The 18,473-nt window shown below is 48.5% G+C and overlaps 1 protein-coding gene across 1 annotated transcript; it reads right to left on the bottom strand.

Annotated features, from left to right (window-relative positions):
* Window positions 1-4,451: 4,451 nt before the first annotated feature.
* CCDC185 (coiled-coil domain containing 185) lies at window positions 4,452-8,411 on the bottom strand. The gene has a single exon (XM_083175581.1). The coding sequence runs from the start codon at window positions 8,233-8,235 to the stop codon at window positions 6,661-6,663; it is 1,575 nt and encodes a 524-aa protein (XP_083031707.1). The 5' UTR covers window positions 8,236-8,411; the 3' UTR covers window positions 4,452-6,660.
* Between the last annotated feature and the right edge of the window lie 10,062 nt (window positions 8,412-18,473).

Genomic DNA, 18,473 nt, shown 5'->3' on the forward strand with positions numbered 1-18,473 from the left:
TGCAGTGCCCCAACCTAAGATGCATACAGAGCCCCACGTCACCAATGTGCAGTACCCCAACCTAAGATGCATACAGAGTCCCACGTCACCAATGTGCAGTACCCCAACCTAAGATGCATACAGAGCCCCACGTCACCAATGTGCAGTACCCCAACCTAAGATGCATACAGAGCCCCACGTCACCAATGTGCAGTACCCCAACCTAAGATGCATACAGAGCCCCACGTCACCAATGTGCAGTACCCCAACCTAAGATGCATACAGAGCCCCATGTCACCAATGTGCAGTGCCCCAACCTAAGATGCATACAGAGCCCCACGTCACCAATGTGCAGTACCACAACCTAAGATGCATACAGAGCCCCACATCACCAATGTGCAGTGCCCCAACCTAAGATGCCCTACAGAGCCCCACGTCACCAATGTGCAGTACCCCAACCTAAGATGCATACAGAGCCCCACGTCACCAATGTGCAGTACCCCAACCTAAGATGCATACAGAGCCCCACATCACCAATGTGCAGTACCCCAACCTAAGATGCATACAGAGCCCCACGTCACCAATGTGCAGTACCCCAACCTAAGATGCATACAGAGCCCCACGTCACCAATGTGCAGTACCCCAACCTAAGATGCATACAGAGCCCCACGTCACCAATGTGCAGTGCCCCAACCTAAGATGCATACAGAGCCCCACGTCACCAATGTGCAGTACCCCAACCTAAGATGCATACAGAGCCCCACGTCACCAATGTGCAGTGCCCCAACCTAAGATGCATACAGAGCCCCACGTCACCAATGTGCAGTACCCCAACCTAAGATGCATACAGAGCCCCACGTCACCAATGTGCAGTACCCCAACCTAAGATGCATACAGAGCCCCACGTCACCAATGTGCAGTACCCCAACCTAAGATGCATACAGAGCCCCACGTCACCAATGTGCAGTACCCCAACCTAAGATGCATACAGAGCCCCACGTCACCAATGTGCAGTACCCCAACCTAAGATGCATACAGAGCCCCACGTCACCAATGTGCAGTGCCCCAACCTAAGATGCATACAGAGCCCCACGTCACCAATGTGCAGTACCCCAACCTAAGATGCATACAGAGCCCCACATCACCAATGTGCAGTGCCCCAACCTAAGATGCCCTACAGAGCCCCACGTCACCAATGTGCAGTACCCCAACCTAAGATGCATACAGAGCCCCATGTCACCAATGTGCAGTACCCCAACCTAAGATGCATACAGAGCCCCACGTCACCAATGTGCAGTGCCCCAACCTAAGATGCATACAGAGCCCCACGTCACCAATGTGCAGTACCCCAACCTAAGATGCATACAGAGCCCCACGCCACCAATGTGCAGTACCCCAACCTAAGATGCATACAGAGCCCCACATCACCAATGTGCAGTGCCCCAACCTAAGATGCCCTACAGAGCCCCACGTCACCAATGTGCAGTACCCCAACCTAAGATGCATACAGAGCCCCACGTCACCAATGTGCAGTACCCCAACCTAAGATGCATACAGAGCCCCACGTCACCAATGTGCAGTACCCCAACCTAAGATGCATACAGAGCCCCACGTCACCAATGTGCAGTGCCCCAACCTAAGATGCCATACAGAGCCCCACGCCACCAATGTGCAGTACCCCAACCTAAGATGCATACAGAGCCCCACGTCACCAATGTGCAGTACCCCAACCTAAGATGCATACAGAGCCCCACGTCACCAATGTGCAGTGCCCCAACCTAAGATGCATACAGAGCCCCACGTCACCAATGTGCAGTGCCCCAACCTAAGATGCATACAGAGCCCCACGCCACCAATGTGCAGTATCCCAACCTAAGATGCATACAGAGCCCCACGTCACCAATGTGCAGTACCCCAACCTAAGATGCATACAGAGCCCCACGTCACCAATGTGCAGTGCCCCAACCTAAGATGCATACAGAGCCCCACGTCACCAATGTGCAGTACCCCAACCTAAGATGCATACAGAGCCCCACGTCACCAATGTGCAGTACCCCAACCTAAGATGCATACAGAGCCCCACGTCACCAATGTGCAGTACCCCAACCTAAGATGCATACAGAGCCCCACGTCACCAATGTGCAGTACCCCAACCTAAGATGCATACAGAGCCCCATGTCACCAATGTGCAGTGCCCCAACCTAAGATGCATACAGAGCCCCACGTCACCAATGTGCAGTACCCCAACCTAAGATGCATACAGAGCCCCACGTCACCAATGTGCAGTGCCCCAACCTAAGATGCATACAGAGCCCCACGTCACCAATGTGCAGTACCCCAACCTAAGATGCATACAGAGCCCCACGTCACCAATGTGCAGTACCCCAACCTAAGATGCATACAGAGCCCCACGTCACCAATGTGCAGTACCCCAACCTAAGATGCATACAGAGCCCCATGTCACCAATGTGCAGTACCCCAACCTAAGATGCATACAGAGCCCCACGTCACCAATGTGCAGTACCCCAACCTAAGATGCATACAGAGCCCCATGTCACCAATGTGCAGTGCCCCAACCTAAGATGCATACAGAGCCCCACGTCACCAATGTGCAGTACCCCAACCTAAGATGCATACAGAGCCCCACATCACCAATGTGCAGTGCCCCAACCTAAGATGCCCTACAGAGCCCCACGTCACCAATGTGCAGTACCCCAACCTAAGATGCATACAGAGCCCCACGTCACCAATGTGCAGTACCCCAACCTAAGATGCATACAGAGCCCCACGTCACCAATGTGCAGTACCCCAACCTAAGATGCATACAGAGCCCCACGTCACCAATGTGCAGTGCCCCAACCTAAGATGCCATACAGAGCCCCACGCCACCAATGTGCAGTGCCCCAACCTAAGATGCCATACAGAGCCCCACGTCACCAATGTGCAGTGCCCCAACCTAAGATGCATACAGAGCCCCACGTCACCAATGTGCAGTACCCCAACCTAAGATGCATACAGAGCCCCACGTCACCAATGTGCAGTACCCCAACCTAAGATGCATACAGAGCCCCACGTCACCAATGTGCAGTACCCCAACCTAAGATGCATACAGAGCCCCACGTCACCAATGTGCAGTACCCCAGCCTAAGATGCATACAGAGCCCCACGTCACCAATGTGCAGTACTCCAACCTAAGATGCATACAGAGCCCCACGTCACCAATGTGCAGTGCCCCAACCTAAGATGCATACAGAGCCCCACGTCACCAATGTGCAGTACCCCAACCTAAGATGCATACAGAGCCCCACGTCACCAATGTGCAGTGCCCCAACCTAAGATGCATACAGAGCCCCACGTCACCAATGTGCAGTGCCCCAACCTAAGATGCATACAGAGCCCCACGTCACCAATGTGCAGTGCCCCAACCTAAGATGCATACAGAGCCCCACGTCACCAATGTGCAGTACCCCAACCTAAGATGCATGCAGAGCCCCACGTCACCAATGTGCAGTACCCCAACCTAAGATGCATACAGAGCCCCACATCACCAATGTGCAGTACCCCAACCTAAGATGCATACAGAGCCCCACGTCACCAATGTGCAGTACCCCAACATCTGATGACCGTTATACAATACTAAGCCCTATACCAGAACAGCAGCAATGTGACTGCACTTATAATGCACTGGGCCTGATTCACATGTGGCTGCAATTTCGATGGTGCCACAAGTCGATGTTCCTCACATCTGTGTGGCGTTTGTGACACGTACGCAGGTGTTTGGCAGGTTGCGGTGACTTCGGTGGCATCTGTTATACTTACACAAGTATATGCTGCGCCGGCATTGTGACCTGTTAGCTCAACCACTGAAGGCCAACAGGGCTTAGGTCGACAGGATTGGAAGGTGGACACAAGCATTAGGTCAAAGGGTCGACATGAGTTTTTCACTTTTTGTTTGTTAGTGTCGACCTTCCAACCCTGTCGACCTATGTGGGGTGGATCTAGTGACCATATCCAGATCTTCCAATCATGTTTACCAACTTGCTAGACAACTATCATATATAATTTGGTCGGATCATCGCCCCTGACTACAGTCCATGCTCCGGTGACCAGACAAAGTTGTGGTATGAGGGGGTAGTGGGCACATGCGTTATTCTGGTGATTACTATGATAGCTCACCACGCTGTCACACTGTGGGGGGATTCAGGTTGATTCCCAGCCTTGCAAGTGGTGGCCTGGCCGTCACCCATTCGCAGCGTGTGTTCGCACACGCTGAAGGCACATGAACACCTAAGGTTACTCAGAACAACCTTAGATGTGCGTGAGCATTCTGAAGGAAGTGGGCGGTCAGCTGACATCTGCTCCCATGGGCGACTCCCCAATTCGCATGGGAGCGAACAGACCAGAATAAGATCCTGTGTACTGTGACCCTTCCTTGTGTTATTTCCCTGTTCTACAAATCACGCAACGTCAGCTGTGTAAAACGACATTTATTTTGTTATGCATCAAACTCACAAAAATAGATTTCTAGACATAATATAGAAAATAATCTCCATGTTTCAATAACTCACTGCGGACTAACGTATCAATATTAATACATATGGAATACAAAAACAATTGAGCAATTGTGAATTGGGGTCTTTCTGTTTGAATCATTTGGCATCACATCGTACATCGCATTGTCCCATCTGATGTGCAGCACATCGGACAGAATCATGTGACCACAAGTCACCAAATGATGGATTGGGGGTACTCACTATAGGATGGAAGCTACAGTCCGTCGCAGGTCACAAAACTGGGTTCTCCTGCTCTGTTCTCCTAAAGCAGGCTTGGCGATCCTGAGGCTCTCCAACTGTTGTGAAACTACAAGTCCCAGCATGCCTTGCCACAGTTATGCTATTAGGGAATGCTGAAACTGTGGCAGGGCATGCTGGGATGTGTAGTTTCATAGCAGCTGGAGAGAGGATGGTTGGTCAGGCTTGTTGTAAAGGGACCCTTTGGCTATGTAAAGAACATTGGTTGATTTGTATAAAATACTGCTGTTTTTTCTAATCTCGGATACTAGTACACATCCGAGGCGTGTGCTTATAATACCATGTACTGCAATGGGACATTATATTATTCAGTGATACCACCACTTTCAGATGCCCGCTATCCGCTGAATTGGGGACAGGGGCTGACGTCATGCGTTTCCATGGGTGCGCCCACCATTTAAGTGTGCATCGTTAATGATATAGCGGGTACACACAAAATGACATACACTATAATATACTTAAAGATATCACTGTCCTGCATATCATTAATGAAAATGGCATAGTGTGTACCCAGCGTAAGAACGCCTCTTACACAAATCTATAGAATGTATCTCAAGATAATACTTTAAGTAACCTTGACTACCAGAAATTCCGAGGTCAGTATATACCATTAGGTGACGCATTGTCTCTGTATGAATACAACATATATATGAGGGTAAAAAACTATAACATAAATATGAAAAAAAATATAGATATATATATGCAATTCAATGATTAAAATAAGGTTAAGCGACCAAACACAGCTGTGCAATACACTATATAATATTATACCCTGCAAATGATAAATGTCCTCTACTGCCAGCAGGGTAATGTCATTAGGTTGTCAGTGTCTAGGTCGTCAATCAAAAGGTCGACAACCAATAATGGCCGACAGTCAAAAGGTCGACACAAGCAAAAGGACGCCATAGGTTTTAAAGGACTTGTTATGCTTATGTGAACGTGTGTGTGTGTGGGGGGGGGGGGGGGGGGATATAATAGTGTGCGAGGCACCATGCCATGGTACACTAATATGGTGTCCATGTCGACCGATAACATGTTGTCCATTTCATGTCGACATTTTGCATGTAAACCTTTTCACGTGTCGACATTTTGCATGTCGACCAAGAGTGGTCAACTTATTGACTGACGACCTTACTTGTGTCGATCTTATGACTCGTACCCTTGCCAGTAGCCATATGCTTCTGCAACAGCAGCACCTGAGAGGTAAAACAATATAATCCAAATAGATCTCGTTAAGTAGCACAGTTCCATTATTTGTCATTTCACAGAATACACTTAAAAAATATATTTTTCTCCCTAAAACGTTATTTACCAGCTCGCCTGTCTCAATAAGCAGGACTGTGGGGGTCCCATGCCAGGGGACTTCCACATTCAGGGGGTACTCACAGTAGCTTATTTTTAACTGACGGAAGAACCTTTGAAGATGACGTTAAAAGAGCAGAATCCAAATAAAGTTATAAAGAGCCAACATCAGGGTAAAAGGGGCAATAACAAAAATAATGAAAAATAATCCAAGTAAATGGTGATTTGTTCTCATGTAACCTTAAAAAGTCCCATGTTCAAAATACATGTCAGGGGGTAAGAAAAACTAGGACATGGTGTCTATGTACTAAGTCAGAGAGAGATAAAGCACCACAGCCCATTACTGTCATTATTCAAACATAGCCTGTGGTGTGACAGTTAGGAGCAGACTGGCTGCTGCTGCTTTATCTCCGTCCACTTTAATCTCTGTCCAAGGCTTATTAAATAAAGTCCTTTAACTCTGTCTACTTTATCTCTCTCCAAGGCTTAGTACATAGGCACCAGTATCTGTAAAGGTACTTTGGGAGCCTCTTGCCAAAGACTTGTTCTGCTGCACCCCACTTTACCATCACAGGAAGGATTTCATAAGACTTGCGTTTAATTGTGCCTGCAGAGCCATTTGGTCAAAGGTTCTGCTTTTGGTCTGTTCTCTGATCTTATCCCGAATATGGAAAGCAGCCTGGGCTACCCTCCTCCCTTGCTCAATTGTGGCTTCTTTCTCCTTGAGGAGCTGGTCACTTTTTCGATCTTTAATCCTGATATGGTGGGCTATCTCTCTCCTGTAGCTGTCCTCTTCTTGCTGGACTTTTTGCATTAAGAGGCGGTGGGCCCTGTCCTTGATGACGTTCATCTCTCGGGTCCTCTCAGCCTTACTCTGTATACTTCTCCCTAAAGAATCCTTTGCTTGTTTCGCCTTTAGATCAGTGAGCTGAAGCAGCACCTTCTTGTGCTTTATCTGCTCTTTCTCCTGCTTCTCGACCCTAATCTTGGCCATGAGTGTCAGCTCCTCTTCCCTGGTCGCTCTCTCTTGTAACTCCTTGTTCCTTTCCTCCACAATCTGATCATAGAGCTCTTTGAACCTCAGCTCCTTCTGCTGGATGGTCATCCTCTTGGAGCGCTCCTCCGCCCTCACCTGGCTGTCTACCTCCTCCTTCAACCTGGAATGTCTTAGTTTCTCATACTCATTTTTTACTTGGATGTTCTTCTTGTTCTGGAAGTCTTTGACCATCTTGGCCCTGATGGCCTGCATCATCCGTTCTTCCAAAGGACAGCTACTTGCTTCTCCTGTGTTGAAGTCCAAAGCTTCAGTCTCTTCTTGGAATCGCTCCTTGGTCTCTAGATCCTGCCTGGCTTTCGATAAGCCTCCAATTGACACAGTCTTTTGTTCTTTTCCAAATGCATTCCACTTGTTATTCTGGATGGGCCTGTGATGGACTGAGTTCAGTTTGGAGCCCCCGGGTTTTCCCCTGCGGTTTTGCAGATTACCCATGGTGCCCTTCTTGTTCATGGCCGCCCTAAGGGCCTGTTCCTTTCTCCGAAGTTCTTCCCAGGCCTGCTCAGCTTGCATCCTCTTCTGCTTGGACATTTCTTCCTCCTGGTGTTTGAGTAACATCAAGGCTGCGATTTTCTTATCTTTGTCGGGAACGGACAACCCGGTTTCCTTCTCGACCTTCCTGGCCAGACGATTCACCTCCACCTCGGGGCGAAGCAGGTCGCCATGACTCAGGCTTCTCCTCAGGCTCTCGTCTCCGCTTCTGAGGCTCTTACCCATGGAGTTCTGAGGGGCCAAGCGGAGCGAGGCGCTGGCTGGGGGATGAGGGCGGCCTCGGTCAGACAGGGAGGAATGGGGCATTTTATAGTCATTCTCCAGCATCTGGTGCCTCAGCTCCCGACACAACCTCAGCTTTCTGAGGCGCTGCCTCTCCTGTGCTTCGTACAGGTCGCTGACCTCCAGGCCCCCAGCACCAGGGTTCTCTTCTCTTACCTCAGCATAGGACTTGGACAACAGGTCCACAGGCCTCACCCCTAGCCTGGCACAGGCTTCCAGGGACCGGGGGCTGGTCAGTACATAGCGGCTGCCCGCACACTGCTGGAAGTTACTGAGGTCCAGGTGCAGCGTGGGTGACTGCCTGCCGTCCTCCATCTCCAGCGCTGGGTATGCGTTCCGTTGTTGCTAGGCTCGGGCCCGACGCTTCTCACGGTTGCCCAGGGTGACCTGCACGCATAGGAGGACGGTTAAGGAGCCGGAGTCGGACATCATAAACAAGAGGGCGCCCTCTAGTGACAGCGGAGGCTGCTGAGACTCGCCGGACGATTCCCCACTGCGCATGCGTAGCTGTTTTTTTTCCTAACACTAGTGGTAGCTGTTAGTATGTTATCATTGATTCTTAGGACCGCAACACGCTGACAGCCCGCCGCCATTTTCCCGAAGACACATTAATGCCCAAACTTTTGTACAGGTTAGCAATTCCTGACTAGTTTCAAATGTCTCTCAGAAGACAGATTAAAAAGCGAAACCAATAAACAGACCAATCTAAATATGATGTAGTTTTAATGGTGTTATTTGTGGAAATGAGTAAGACATTTTAGTGCTAGTTATAATATTTTGATATAATTGCACCAGTGACGGATACCAGACCAGTCCATATCTGGTTTTTCACACTGAGATTGTGGAGTAACTTACTAAAGCTACTAAAAATAAAAAAAGGTGATGTTGTTCATAGCAACCTGAACCAATCAGATTATGTCTATAATTCTAGGATGTAACAGAGAAATGTATTTATTATTACCAGTTATTTATATAGCGCACACATATTCCGCAGCCCTGCACCGAGAATATTTGAACAATCACATCAGTCCCTGCCATACTTGCCTACCTGACCCTCTCCATGCGGGAGAAAATGCTCTGTTCTTGGACTTCCCTGGTAATGTATGATTGCCAGCACCTGTGGTGAAACACCTTTACCTAGCTCCCCACAGGTGCTGGCAATCATAAATTACCAGGGAAGTCCAGGAACAGAGCATTTTCTCCAGCATGGAGAGGGTCAGGTAGGCAAGTATGGTCCCTGCCCCAGTAGAGCTTACAATCTATATTCCCTACCACAACACGCACACACAGACATTCTAGGGTTAATTTTGTTGTGTCATTTAACCTACCAGTATATTTTTGGATTATGGGGGGAAACCCATGCATACCTCCCAACTTTGTGTGATCAGCCGGCGGGACGCTGCTGCTGCGCGCCGTAGGCGCGTCAAAATTTTCGGGGGCGTGGCCTATACTAGCGGCTCTCCCGCGAGGCCACACCCCCATTTTGCCGCTATGGGGGCATGACCCAGAGGCTCTGTAAACCTCTAGCCATGCCCCCAGCCCCCTGGCTACGGGAATAGACGCTGTGCGCATGTGCACAGCGTTTATTCCCCGCTGCTTAGCAGCTGACAGGGGGGGACTCCCAACAGCCCCCCCCCCACACCGCGGGACACTGCCGCCCGCGGGTGGGACAGCGGGACAGGCCCTGATAATCGGGACTGTCCCGCTAAAATCGGGACTGTTGGGAGGTATGACCCATGCAAGGACGGGATAATATACAAACTCCGCACAGTTAGGACCATGGTGGGAATTAAACCTATGACCTCAGCGATGATTGGCTGCAATGAGCAAAATCACTTCTTTTACTCTTTAGAAGCTTATGGGGCCCATTTATCATTCAATATTTGTGGCAATATCCTTGAAAACACCCAAATATTAAGTATCACTGGAATGTATGTAGGAGGGACTGCAGCCAGAATCTCCGATCCCTGCTGCGATCCCTCCTGCACCGCCACCGGACGCATCCCCCATAGGTTTCTATAGGGAATGCGAAGCTGTCCGATGTATGAACATCGGGCAGCAGCGCAGCTCATCGCATCCCCGGGCTAACGCCATTCTGAGATGGAGGTAGTCCATTGTAGCCTATAGGCTTCAAATCGTATTGCTGCTGGGGCAGTGCGGTCAGCGAGGTCGGTGGAGGGGTCAGCGATATGCCAAGACTGACTCAGCACATCGCAGGGACAGGCTCCTTTCGGAGCCGTGTCCCTGCGAGTCAGTATTTATCCTCACGCAGCATAATGGGTTGAGGGTGTGCGTTTGCTGGGGTGTCGGGGCACAATTAAACTGCTCTCTAGGCTCCGAATAAACGCAGCCTAGGGAGAAGATCTGAAAGGGGCCCACTGTGCGAATTCGCAGCTCTGCGGTCATGAATCAGGCACTAAGTTATAGAATAAAAATAACGGTACTCTTTACCTAGATGGGCGCCCGTCGCGGGCATCGCGGGTACATTTATGTCTGGCCGCGACGCGACCGACGCGATGCCCGCGATTTCCCATTGAAACCAATGTTAAACTTGGAAATCGTGTCGGTCGCGTCGCGGCCGGCTATAAATGTACCCGCGATGCCCGCGACGCGATGCTCCCGATTTCCCATAGGAATCAATGTTAAAACGCACGATGGACCCGATTTTACTGTTAAATGGCTCAATCCACCCGATTTGGCCATAGGAATCAATGTTAAATGGGCCACAGAGCCCATTAACCCTTAAATGTCCCCCCAAATTTTTAACGCCACCCCACGATCCACGCCAACCCGAAGCGTGGCGAGCGCAGCGAGCCCGCGAGGGGCGGCGGTACGCGTCCTCTGACCTTTTCATGCCCTACTATCCACTAGGGCGTGGTGTGAGAATATAATAGTGTGGCGAGCGCAGCGAGCCACCGAGCCCGAAGCGTGGCGAGCGCAGCGAGCCCCACGAGGGGACGCGGATACCTTCACAGTTATGCGCGTCCCCTCGCGGGCTTCACAGGTGTCCGTGGCGAGGCGGACACCTGTGAAGCCCGCGAGGGGACGCGTCTACCTGTGAAGGTATCCGCGTCCCCTCGCGGGGCTCGCTGCGCTCGCCACGCTTCGGGCTCGGTGGCTCGCTGCGCTCGCCACACTATTATATTCTCACACCACGCCCTAGTGGATAGTAGGGCATGAAAAGGTCGGAGGACGCGTACCGCCGCCCCTCGCGGGCTCGCTGCGCTCGCCACGCTTCGGGTTGGCGTGGATCGTGGGGTGGCGTTAAAAATTTGGGGGGACATTTAAGGGTTAATTTGGCCCCAAATCGGGTCCATTGAGGCATTTAACAGTGAAATCGCGGTCAATCAGCCGTTTTAACATTGTTCCCTATGGGAAAATCGCGGTAATCGCGGTCATCGCGGGCATCGCGGCCATCCCGATTTACCCGCGATGCCCGCGATGACCGCGATTTTTACCCCCGACGACCGCGATTTCAATCGCTGGCGCCCATCTAAGTAAAGAGTACCAAAATAACATCAAGCGCATAGATAAGGTTCGGTTGCCCTCAAGATGCGCACAATTGCGTAAAATGTGTATATGGCTGTTACACGCTCACCTCTGCGTCAGCTGTGATCTAGCCCTTTAACAATGCTATACTGTATATTCAGATAATCTGATTGGGAATCTTTTTTTTAGGATCATCCACTTGTGGGGGTGTGTAATCATTTTCAGGTTATAGCCTGGGGTGACAGTCCTTTGATGGATGGTGTGGTCTATGTGGCAGCTCCAGAGATTTAGAATATGAAAACAACCTTTTCCCGATTCACGTTCCTTATTGTCAGTTATTTCCTCGCTCTACATCATGGGGTAAACGTTACCTCCTAACACATGCAGTAGATGCTCTTATATATCTAACACTCCTAACACATGCAGTAGATGCTCTTATCTATCTAACACTCCTAACACATGCAGTAGCTGCTCTTATCTATCTAACACTACTTACACATGCAGTAGATGCTCTTATCTATCTAAAGCTGGGTACACATATGTACAATCGTCGGGCCGTTCTTCCGATCTGCGGACGAACGGCCGTTCGATTGTATATATGTGTACGCTGTCCCGATCCCTTCGTTGCGATCGATAAACGGCCAAAAACGCTCTTGGCCGTCCACGGTCGGTCGGTCGCAGGTTCTTTGCTGCTTAATATTCTTCCGACAGGACGGCTCCATATCGAAAGAAAAGTGACATGTGTACGCACGTTCGATCGATATGCAGCCCGTTCCTGCGATCATTCCTCCCAAAAGCAGCACGCCCATGTGGGTGTTGACTAGCTGCGTCATCCCTCCATCAGCGCAGCATGTAAACAACAGGAAGTCTTCTCCCCCGTACTTTCCACGCCATGCTGTTAAAGAATATTCGTTGTGTGTGCATTCCTTTTGAAATAAATAATCGTTGTGTGTGCATTCCTGACAGATATAGTTATAGAAGATAGATAGATAGATAGATAGATAGATAGATAGATAGATATGTGATGTTCATTGTTCTGCATAAACACTTAACATTTATTAAGAAATACTGACAAAAAATACTGTGAACACTTTGTTTATTTGGGTGGTCGGACCTGAACAGAGTATATCACATACAGGTGCTTGCATTAAGGTGTAGCAGGAACGCCCACCCACCCAAAAAACATAAAAACACATTTGAACATGGTGGTGTATGTAGTGGAAAGCGGTCCCACGGCAGCAACGCATCACATGGGAACATCCCGGCCTGCTCACATGGGATGCGTTGCTGCCGTGGGACTGCTTGCCATGACATAAGTGCCACGTGTGAAGGTTTAGCAGGAAAGCCCACCCACCCAAAAAACATAAAAACACATTTGAACATGGTGGTGTATGTAGTGGAAAGCGGTCCCACGGCAGCAACGCATCACATGGGAACATCCCGGCCTGCTCACATGTGATGCGTTGCTGCCGTGGGACTGCTTGCCATGACATAAGTGCCACGTGTGAAGGTTTAGCAGGAAAGCCCACCCATCCAAAAAACATGCAGTATATCAGCTGTGGTACCTGCCAAAATCTAAATGTGCAAATGGACATATTTTCTCTATACAGGTGCTTGCGTTAAGGTGTAGCAGGAACGCCCACCCACCCAAAAAACATAAAAACACATTTGAACATGGTGGTGTATGTAGTGGAAAGCGGTCCCACGGCAGCAACGCATCACATGGGAACATCCCGGCCTGCTCACACGTGATGCGTTGCTGCCGTGGGACTGCTTGCCATGACATAAGTGCCACGTGTGAAGGTTTAGCAGGAAAGCCCACCCACCCAAAAAACATAAAAACACATTTGAACATGGTGGTGTATGTAGTGGAAAGCGGTCCCACGGCAGCAACGCATCACATGGGAACATCCCGGCCTGCTCACATGTGATGCGTTGCTGCCGTGGGACTGCTTGCCATGACATAAGTGCCACGTGTGAAGGTTTAGCAGGAAAGCCCACCCATCCAAAAAACATGCAGTATATCAGCTGTGGTACCTGCCAAAATCTAAATGTGCAAATGGACATATTTTCTCTATACAGGTGCTTGCGTTAAGGTGTAGCAGGAACGCCCACCCACCCAAAAAACATAAAAACACATTTGAACATGGTGGTGTATGTAGTGGAAAGCGGTCCCACGGCAGCAACGCATCACATGGGAACATCCCGGCCTGCTCACACGTGATGCGTTGCTGCCGTGGGACTGCTTGCCATGACATAAGTGCCACGTGTGAAGGTTTAGCAGGAAAGCCCACCCATCCAAAAAACATGCAGTATATCAGCTGTGGTACCTGCCAAAATCTAAATGTGCAAATGGACATATTTTCTCTATACAGGTGCTTGCGTTAAGGTGTAGCAGGAACGCCCACCCACCCAAAAAACATAAAAACACATTTGAACATGGTGGTGTATGTAGTGGAAAGCGGTCCCACGGCAGCAACGCATCACATGGGAACATCCCGGCCTGCTCACATGGGATGCGTTGCTGCCGTGAGACTGCTTGCCACGACATGCACCATGCTTCTGGCCTCCAAATAAACAAGAAGGAGAAAAAAAGTTAAATAAAGTACACAAACTATTTTTTGACTTTACAATGCAAACCGTTGTAAATTTTCTCATATAAAGAGTGTACTACTGCTACGCCTTTTTGGATTTTTGAAATTTTTTGGGCTACGGTATGGACTTTCCCGCTAAGTTCTTGTAGACATTTATGGACTTGTGTCATGTTTTCTTGCATTGTGCTTTCGTCGCTGGACGTGTCAGGTGATGGTGTGTTCTTCTCCCCCTCTGCACTGACATCTGAAATCTCGATGATATCTATAATAAGTACAGATAAAGAAAGGTTTACCTTTCCACAAATGATACGTCACTATCCCATAAAGATGATTTGCAGTATACACTCACCATCTACACTGCTGGTGATCGCAATCACTTGGTGGCCCTCTGCGGTCCCTTCCATCGGCTGCGCAGCCTGGATATCATCTATAGTGACAAGGTAAAGTGACATATTACTACCCCTTGTTGTGTGTATAAAACATGTGTTGTTCTGTTGGTGTGCTGGTACAAAACCTTACCTGTTGTACTCTCCTTCTTTATTTTTAGGTTGGAGGCCCTGTCTCTGCCTTCCTCATGTCTTCTCCTGGGATGGATTTCCTCTGAGTAAAAACAAGCAACATGTCAGCAAAACACACAAAATGTAATGGATCATGACAGTATATTAATAAAGCTACCTAGGGCATTGGACTCACTTCTTTTAATAATTCCACGAATTTTCTTGAGCTTGGCCTGCTCCTTGTGCTTCAGGTCCGACCACCGTTTTTGGAGCTGGTATTTGGACCTTCTTTTCCCAAACTTCTCCTTTATCTCCTTGCATACACGCTGCATAATAATTTCTTTTCTATAATTTGTCTTGGGGTATGTTTTTCTCGAACAATCGTAGTCCCTTCTATCCAGCATTTTGACCATCAGTTCCACCTCTGCAGATGACATGGCGGATGCGCGCGTCACTTTTTTCTCCTTGTTGTCAGCGATTTCTTTATCTGTTGTTATCAGTGCTGAATTGGAAAACAAAGGTTCTGTAGGTTCTGTACTGGCCTCCCCCATATGCGGTGGCGCCAGACCCTCCGACATGGCTCCTCGATGTCCCGTGTCTGTGTGACGCGAAGCACGTGAGTGGGGCGGAGATTCGTGTGCTCATCCAATCACTGTGTTTCAAGCCACGTTCAGCACGAAAGAATATTCCGTCGTTGCTGTTGGATTGATCGGAGCAGCGCAGCGAATTTTCCGGACTGTATCGACAATTATTTCGGTGAGTATTAAAACAAAATGTGTAGTTTTCTATGACAGGGACTTCAATCTGTGGGCCATGGGTATGCTGGGGCTTGTAGTGACCGTGTATCCTATGTCCCACAGAGTTTCAACTCCTGTACTATAGCTACAGTATATCTAGTGTCCCACAGACTGAACACCTGTACATTAAATGGTTTATGGTGTGCTTTGTGTATCAAGAAAATAATATGCCTTTTTATTTTATTTTTTGGAACAGAAATTCAACCATGGCAGAAAAAAATGTCGAATTTATGAAGGACTTCATTGAGGCCTACAGGGATCAGAATTGTCTCTGGAATACCAAATCCAAAGACCATTCGAATCGGCAGAAGAGGCTATCTGCTCTGGAGGAGCTGGTGAGGGTGAGCCAGACCTACTACCCCACAGCAAATGTAGAGTGGGTCCGGACTCGGATCGCTAATATGAGGACCGTATTTAAAAAGGAACTAAATAAGGTGGAGTCCTCAAAGCGGTCTGGGGCAGGGGCAGACCAAGTCTATGTGCCCAGGCTGTGGTACTACGACCTGCTGGCCTTCACGGTGGACCAGGAGCTGCCCAGGGATTCGGTCAGCAACACTACAAGGAACCAGCCTGCCCCCTCCACCTCCGCGTGCAACCAAGAGCTTTCTGATGACACCATTTGCGGCACAGTAAGTAGACGTATTTTATTTAAAAATTTTTTTTTTAAACCAGATAAATATAACAGCAAGTACAGTATAAAAATTGTGAACATGTAAAATGAAAAGGGGGGGTATCGCCCCCTGCAACTGACCTCTCTGTTGGGCACAACAGAGAGGTCAGTTGCAGGGGGCGATACCCACCCTTTTGGTTATACATCGTCAATTTGACCTTCTCTGTGGCCCTAATTCTGGTTCTTCTCAGTGGTGGAGGTATACTGTTATCCGCCTGAGAACACAGTGATCAATATTCAGACATCGCAAGTGCATTTACCACATTTTTTGTATTTGGAACTTTTGGTTGTCATTGGTAATCCCTGGTATCTACACTGTTGTAGTCTTTCTGGCGCGGATTATTGTAATATTTTTTGTTGTCTAAAATTAACGGAATAATATCATTCTGCCAATCCACAGCGCCAACACCAATAAAATACTGCATGTATTCATCCCTGTTAATTTAGCACGCATAGATGCATTTCTGGTGTTTAAATTAGTATTTGGTATGTCTGGTATCTAAATAATTAGTTTCCAGAGATGCCAGTCATAACGCCTCTTCAACTAGCTCACTTTCATCCATGGCAGCAACATGGTGGTGTATGGGCTGCGTTCTTCTGCGTAGATATAAAAATATATGGAAGTCTTAAAAATCGATAGTGATACATCATTGTCATCTTGTTTTGTTACAGCCATCGCTATTTGCCGAGGATGAATCTTCGGCATCGCTGGAGGTGGCATCACAGCTGCCTTCACCGGCCCTCTGCTCCACCCCCACACCAACCGCCATGACCAGCGCTGAACCGCAAACAAGCGCTCAACCTCCAGCAGAAGCGCCATCAAGAAGAGGGCGCAAAAGGCCGAGGCAGACTCCAGATGCTGCGGACGTGGCAACCACCAAGATCCTGGAGTCTGCCAACAGATTGATGAGCATGGATGAGGATGATGCGGACCGGGTGGGGAGTGTATTAGCTGACAATTTGCGAAAGTTGGACCCGGCTACAAGGGTGGAGGTAGAGCGCATATTTTATGAGACGCTGTACCGGGCCCGTGTGGGGACTCTGTCCCGGAACACACGTCTCACCGATGAGACCCCTCTGCCTAGGGTTGAATTTCAACCCATCAGCCCAGCTCCTATACCCCAACAAGCGGTATTTCACCCGGTGCAATATCCCCAGTATCAACATTTACAGCCACCAACTGGGCAAAGGCAGCACCAACCGGCAACGTTGGCTAATACGCTCCCACCAGGTCCACCTGGTGTCCCCTTCCAGAGTTTATTGGAAAGTCCATCTCCCTCCCAACCACCGATGGATACAGGGGATTATGGGGTGGGACAAGTTTACCACCATATGTAAATATTTTATATAGTTTATTTAAGTGCATTATTGTTTTAAATATTTTTATGTTTAAGTATTTCTTTATTATTTATTTACTTGTTATTTATGTTATATTTTTTATAAGTTTATAAGTTAATAATTTATATAAAAATTAAAAATTCTGTAATCTAGTTGGTGTCCGTGTGAAAATATCATTTACCATGCAGGGTGACTATAGGGCACAGATATACATACGTACAAAGTACCAGGAGAAATTGGCATAGAAATAGGTGTGGTGGAGCAACTACTTGCTAGTACATAAACACCAGTATACATAAACACCAGTACTGGGTACAGTCTGCACTCCAGGTGCCGTGGCATTGTGCCCTCCTGGAATGCCTGGCACCTGAGTACTACCACTCACTTGCCGTGATTCGGCCTCCACCTCCCCCTCCTTGCTGCAAGAAGACGCAGAGGACAACTTGTGCGGAACTGTGAGTATACAAATTTTATTGGCAAAATATTGATTATTACACACCAAAAAACAATATATTTACAATGACAAAAAGGTACATTTTTAAGCAATCATGTCATTCTGCCACTCCACAGCCCCAACACCATTGAAATAATTCAAGTACTCGTCTCTTGACAACTTTGCTTGCGTTGATGCATTTCTGGTGTTTAAATTAGTTGCCAAAGCTGTCAGACCAATAGGCTCGTCAACAACTTGGCTCTCGTCCACTGTAGCCCCCAGTTGTTGTGTGTGCACCGCTTTTCTGCGCATGTAGTTGTGCAGCACACAACAGGCCAGCACCACTTTGTCAATCTTATCTAGGCGCAGATTGATGGCACTGTGAAAAATTCTGAATTTATTACTCAGAATCCCAAACGCATTTTCAACCACTCGCCTGGCACGTGACAGGCGATAGTTAAAAATGCGTCGTTCCCTGTTCAGTGCCCTTTGTGGGTAGGGTTTAAGGACATTAGGGTGCAATGCAAAGGCCTCATCCGCCACAAAAACAAAGTTCAAACCGTGCTCATTTTCAGTCCGCTCTGGCAGATTCAGTTCATTTTTTTTCAGTTGGTCGTGGAAAAAGGTATTCTCCAGGGCTCCTCCATCTGAAACTCTACCATTTTTCCCAATGTCCACAAATACAAACTCGTATCGGGCATTAGCGATGGCCATTAGAACAATGCTGAAGAACCC

Source organism: Crinia signifera, chromosome 3 (assembly GCF_055691185.1).
Source record: "Crinia signifera chromosome 3, ASM5569118v1, whole genome shotgun sequence".
NCBI lineage: Eukaryota > Metazoa > Chordata > Amphibia > Anura > Myobatrachidae > Crinia > Crinia signifera.

Bases quoted from the DNA above. Each gene is read 5' to 3' on its own strand.
- CCDC185 (XM_083175581.1), bottom strand. From the start codon at position 8,235: ATGGAGGACGGCAGGCAGTCACCCACGCTGCACCTGGACCTCAGTAAC.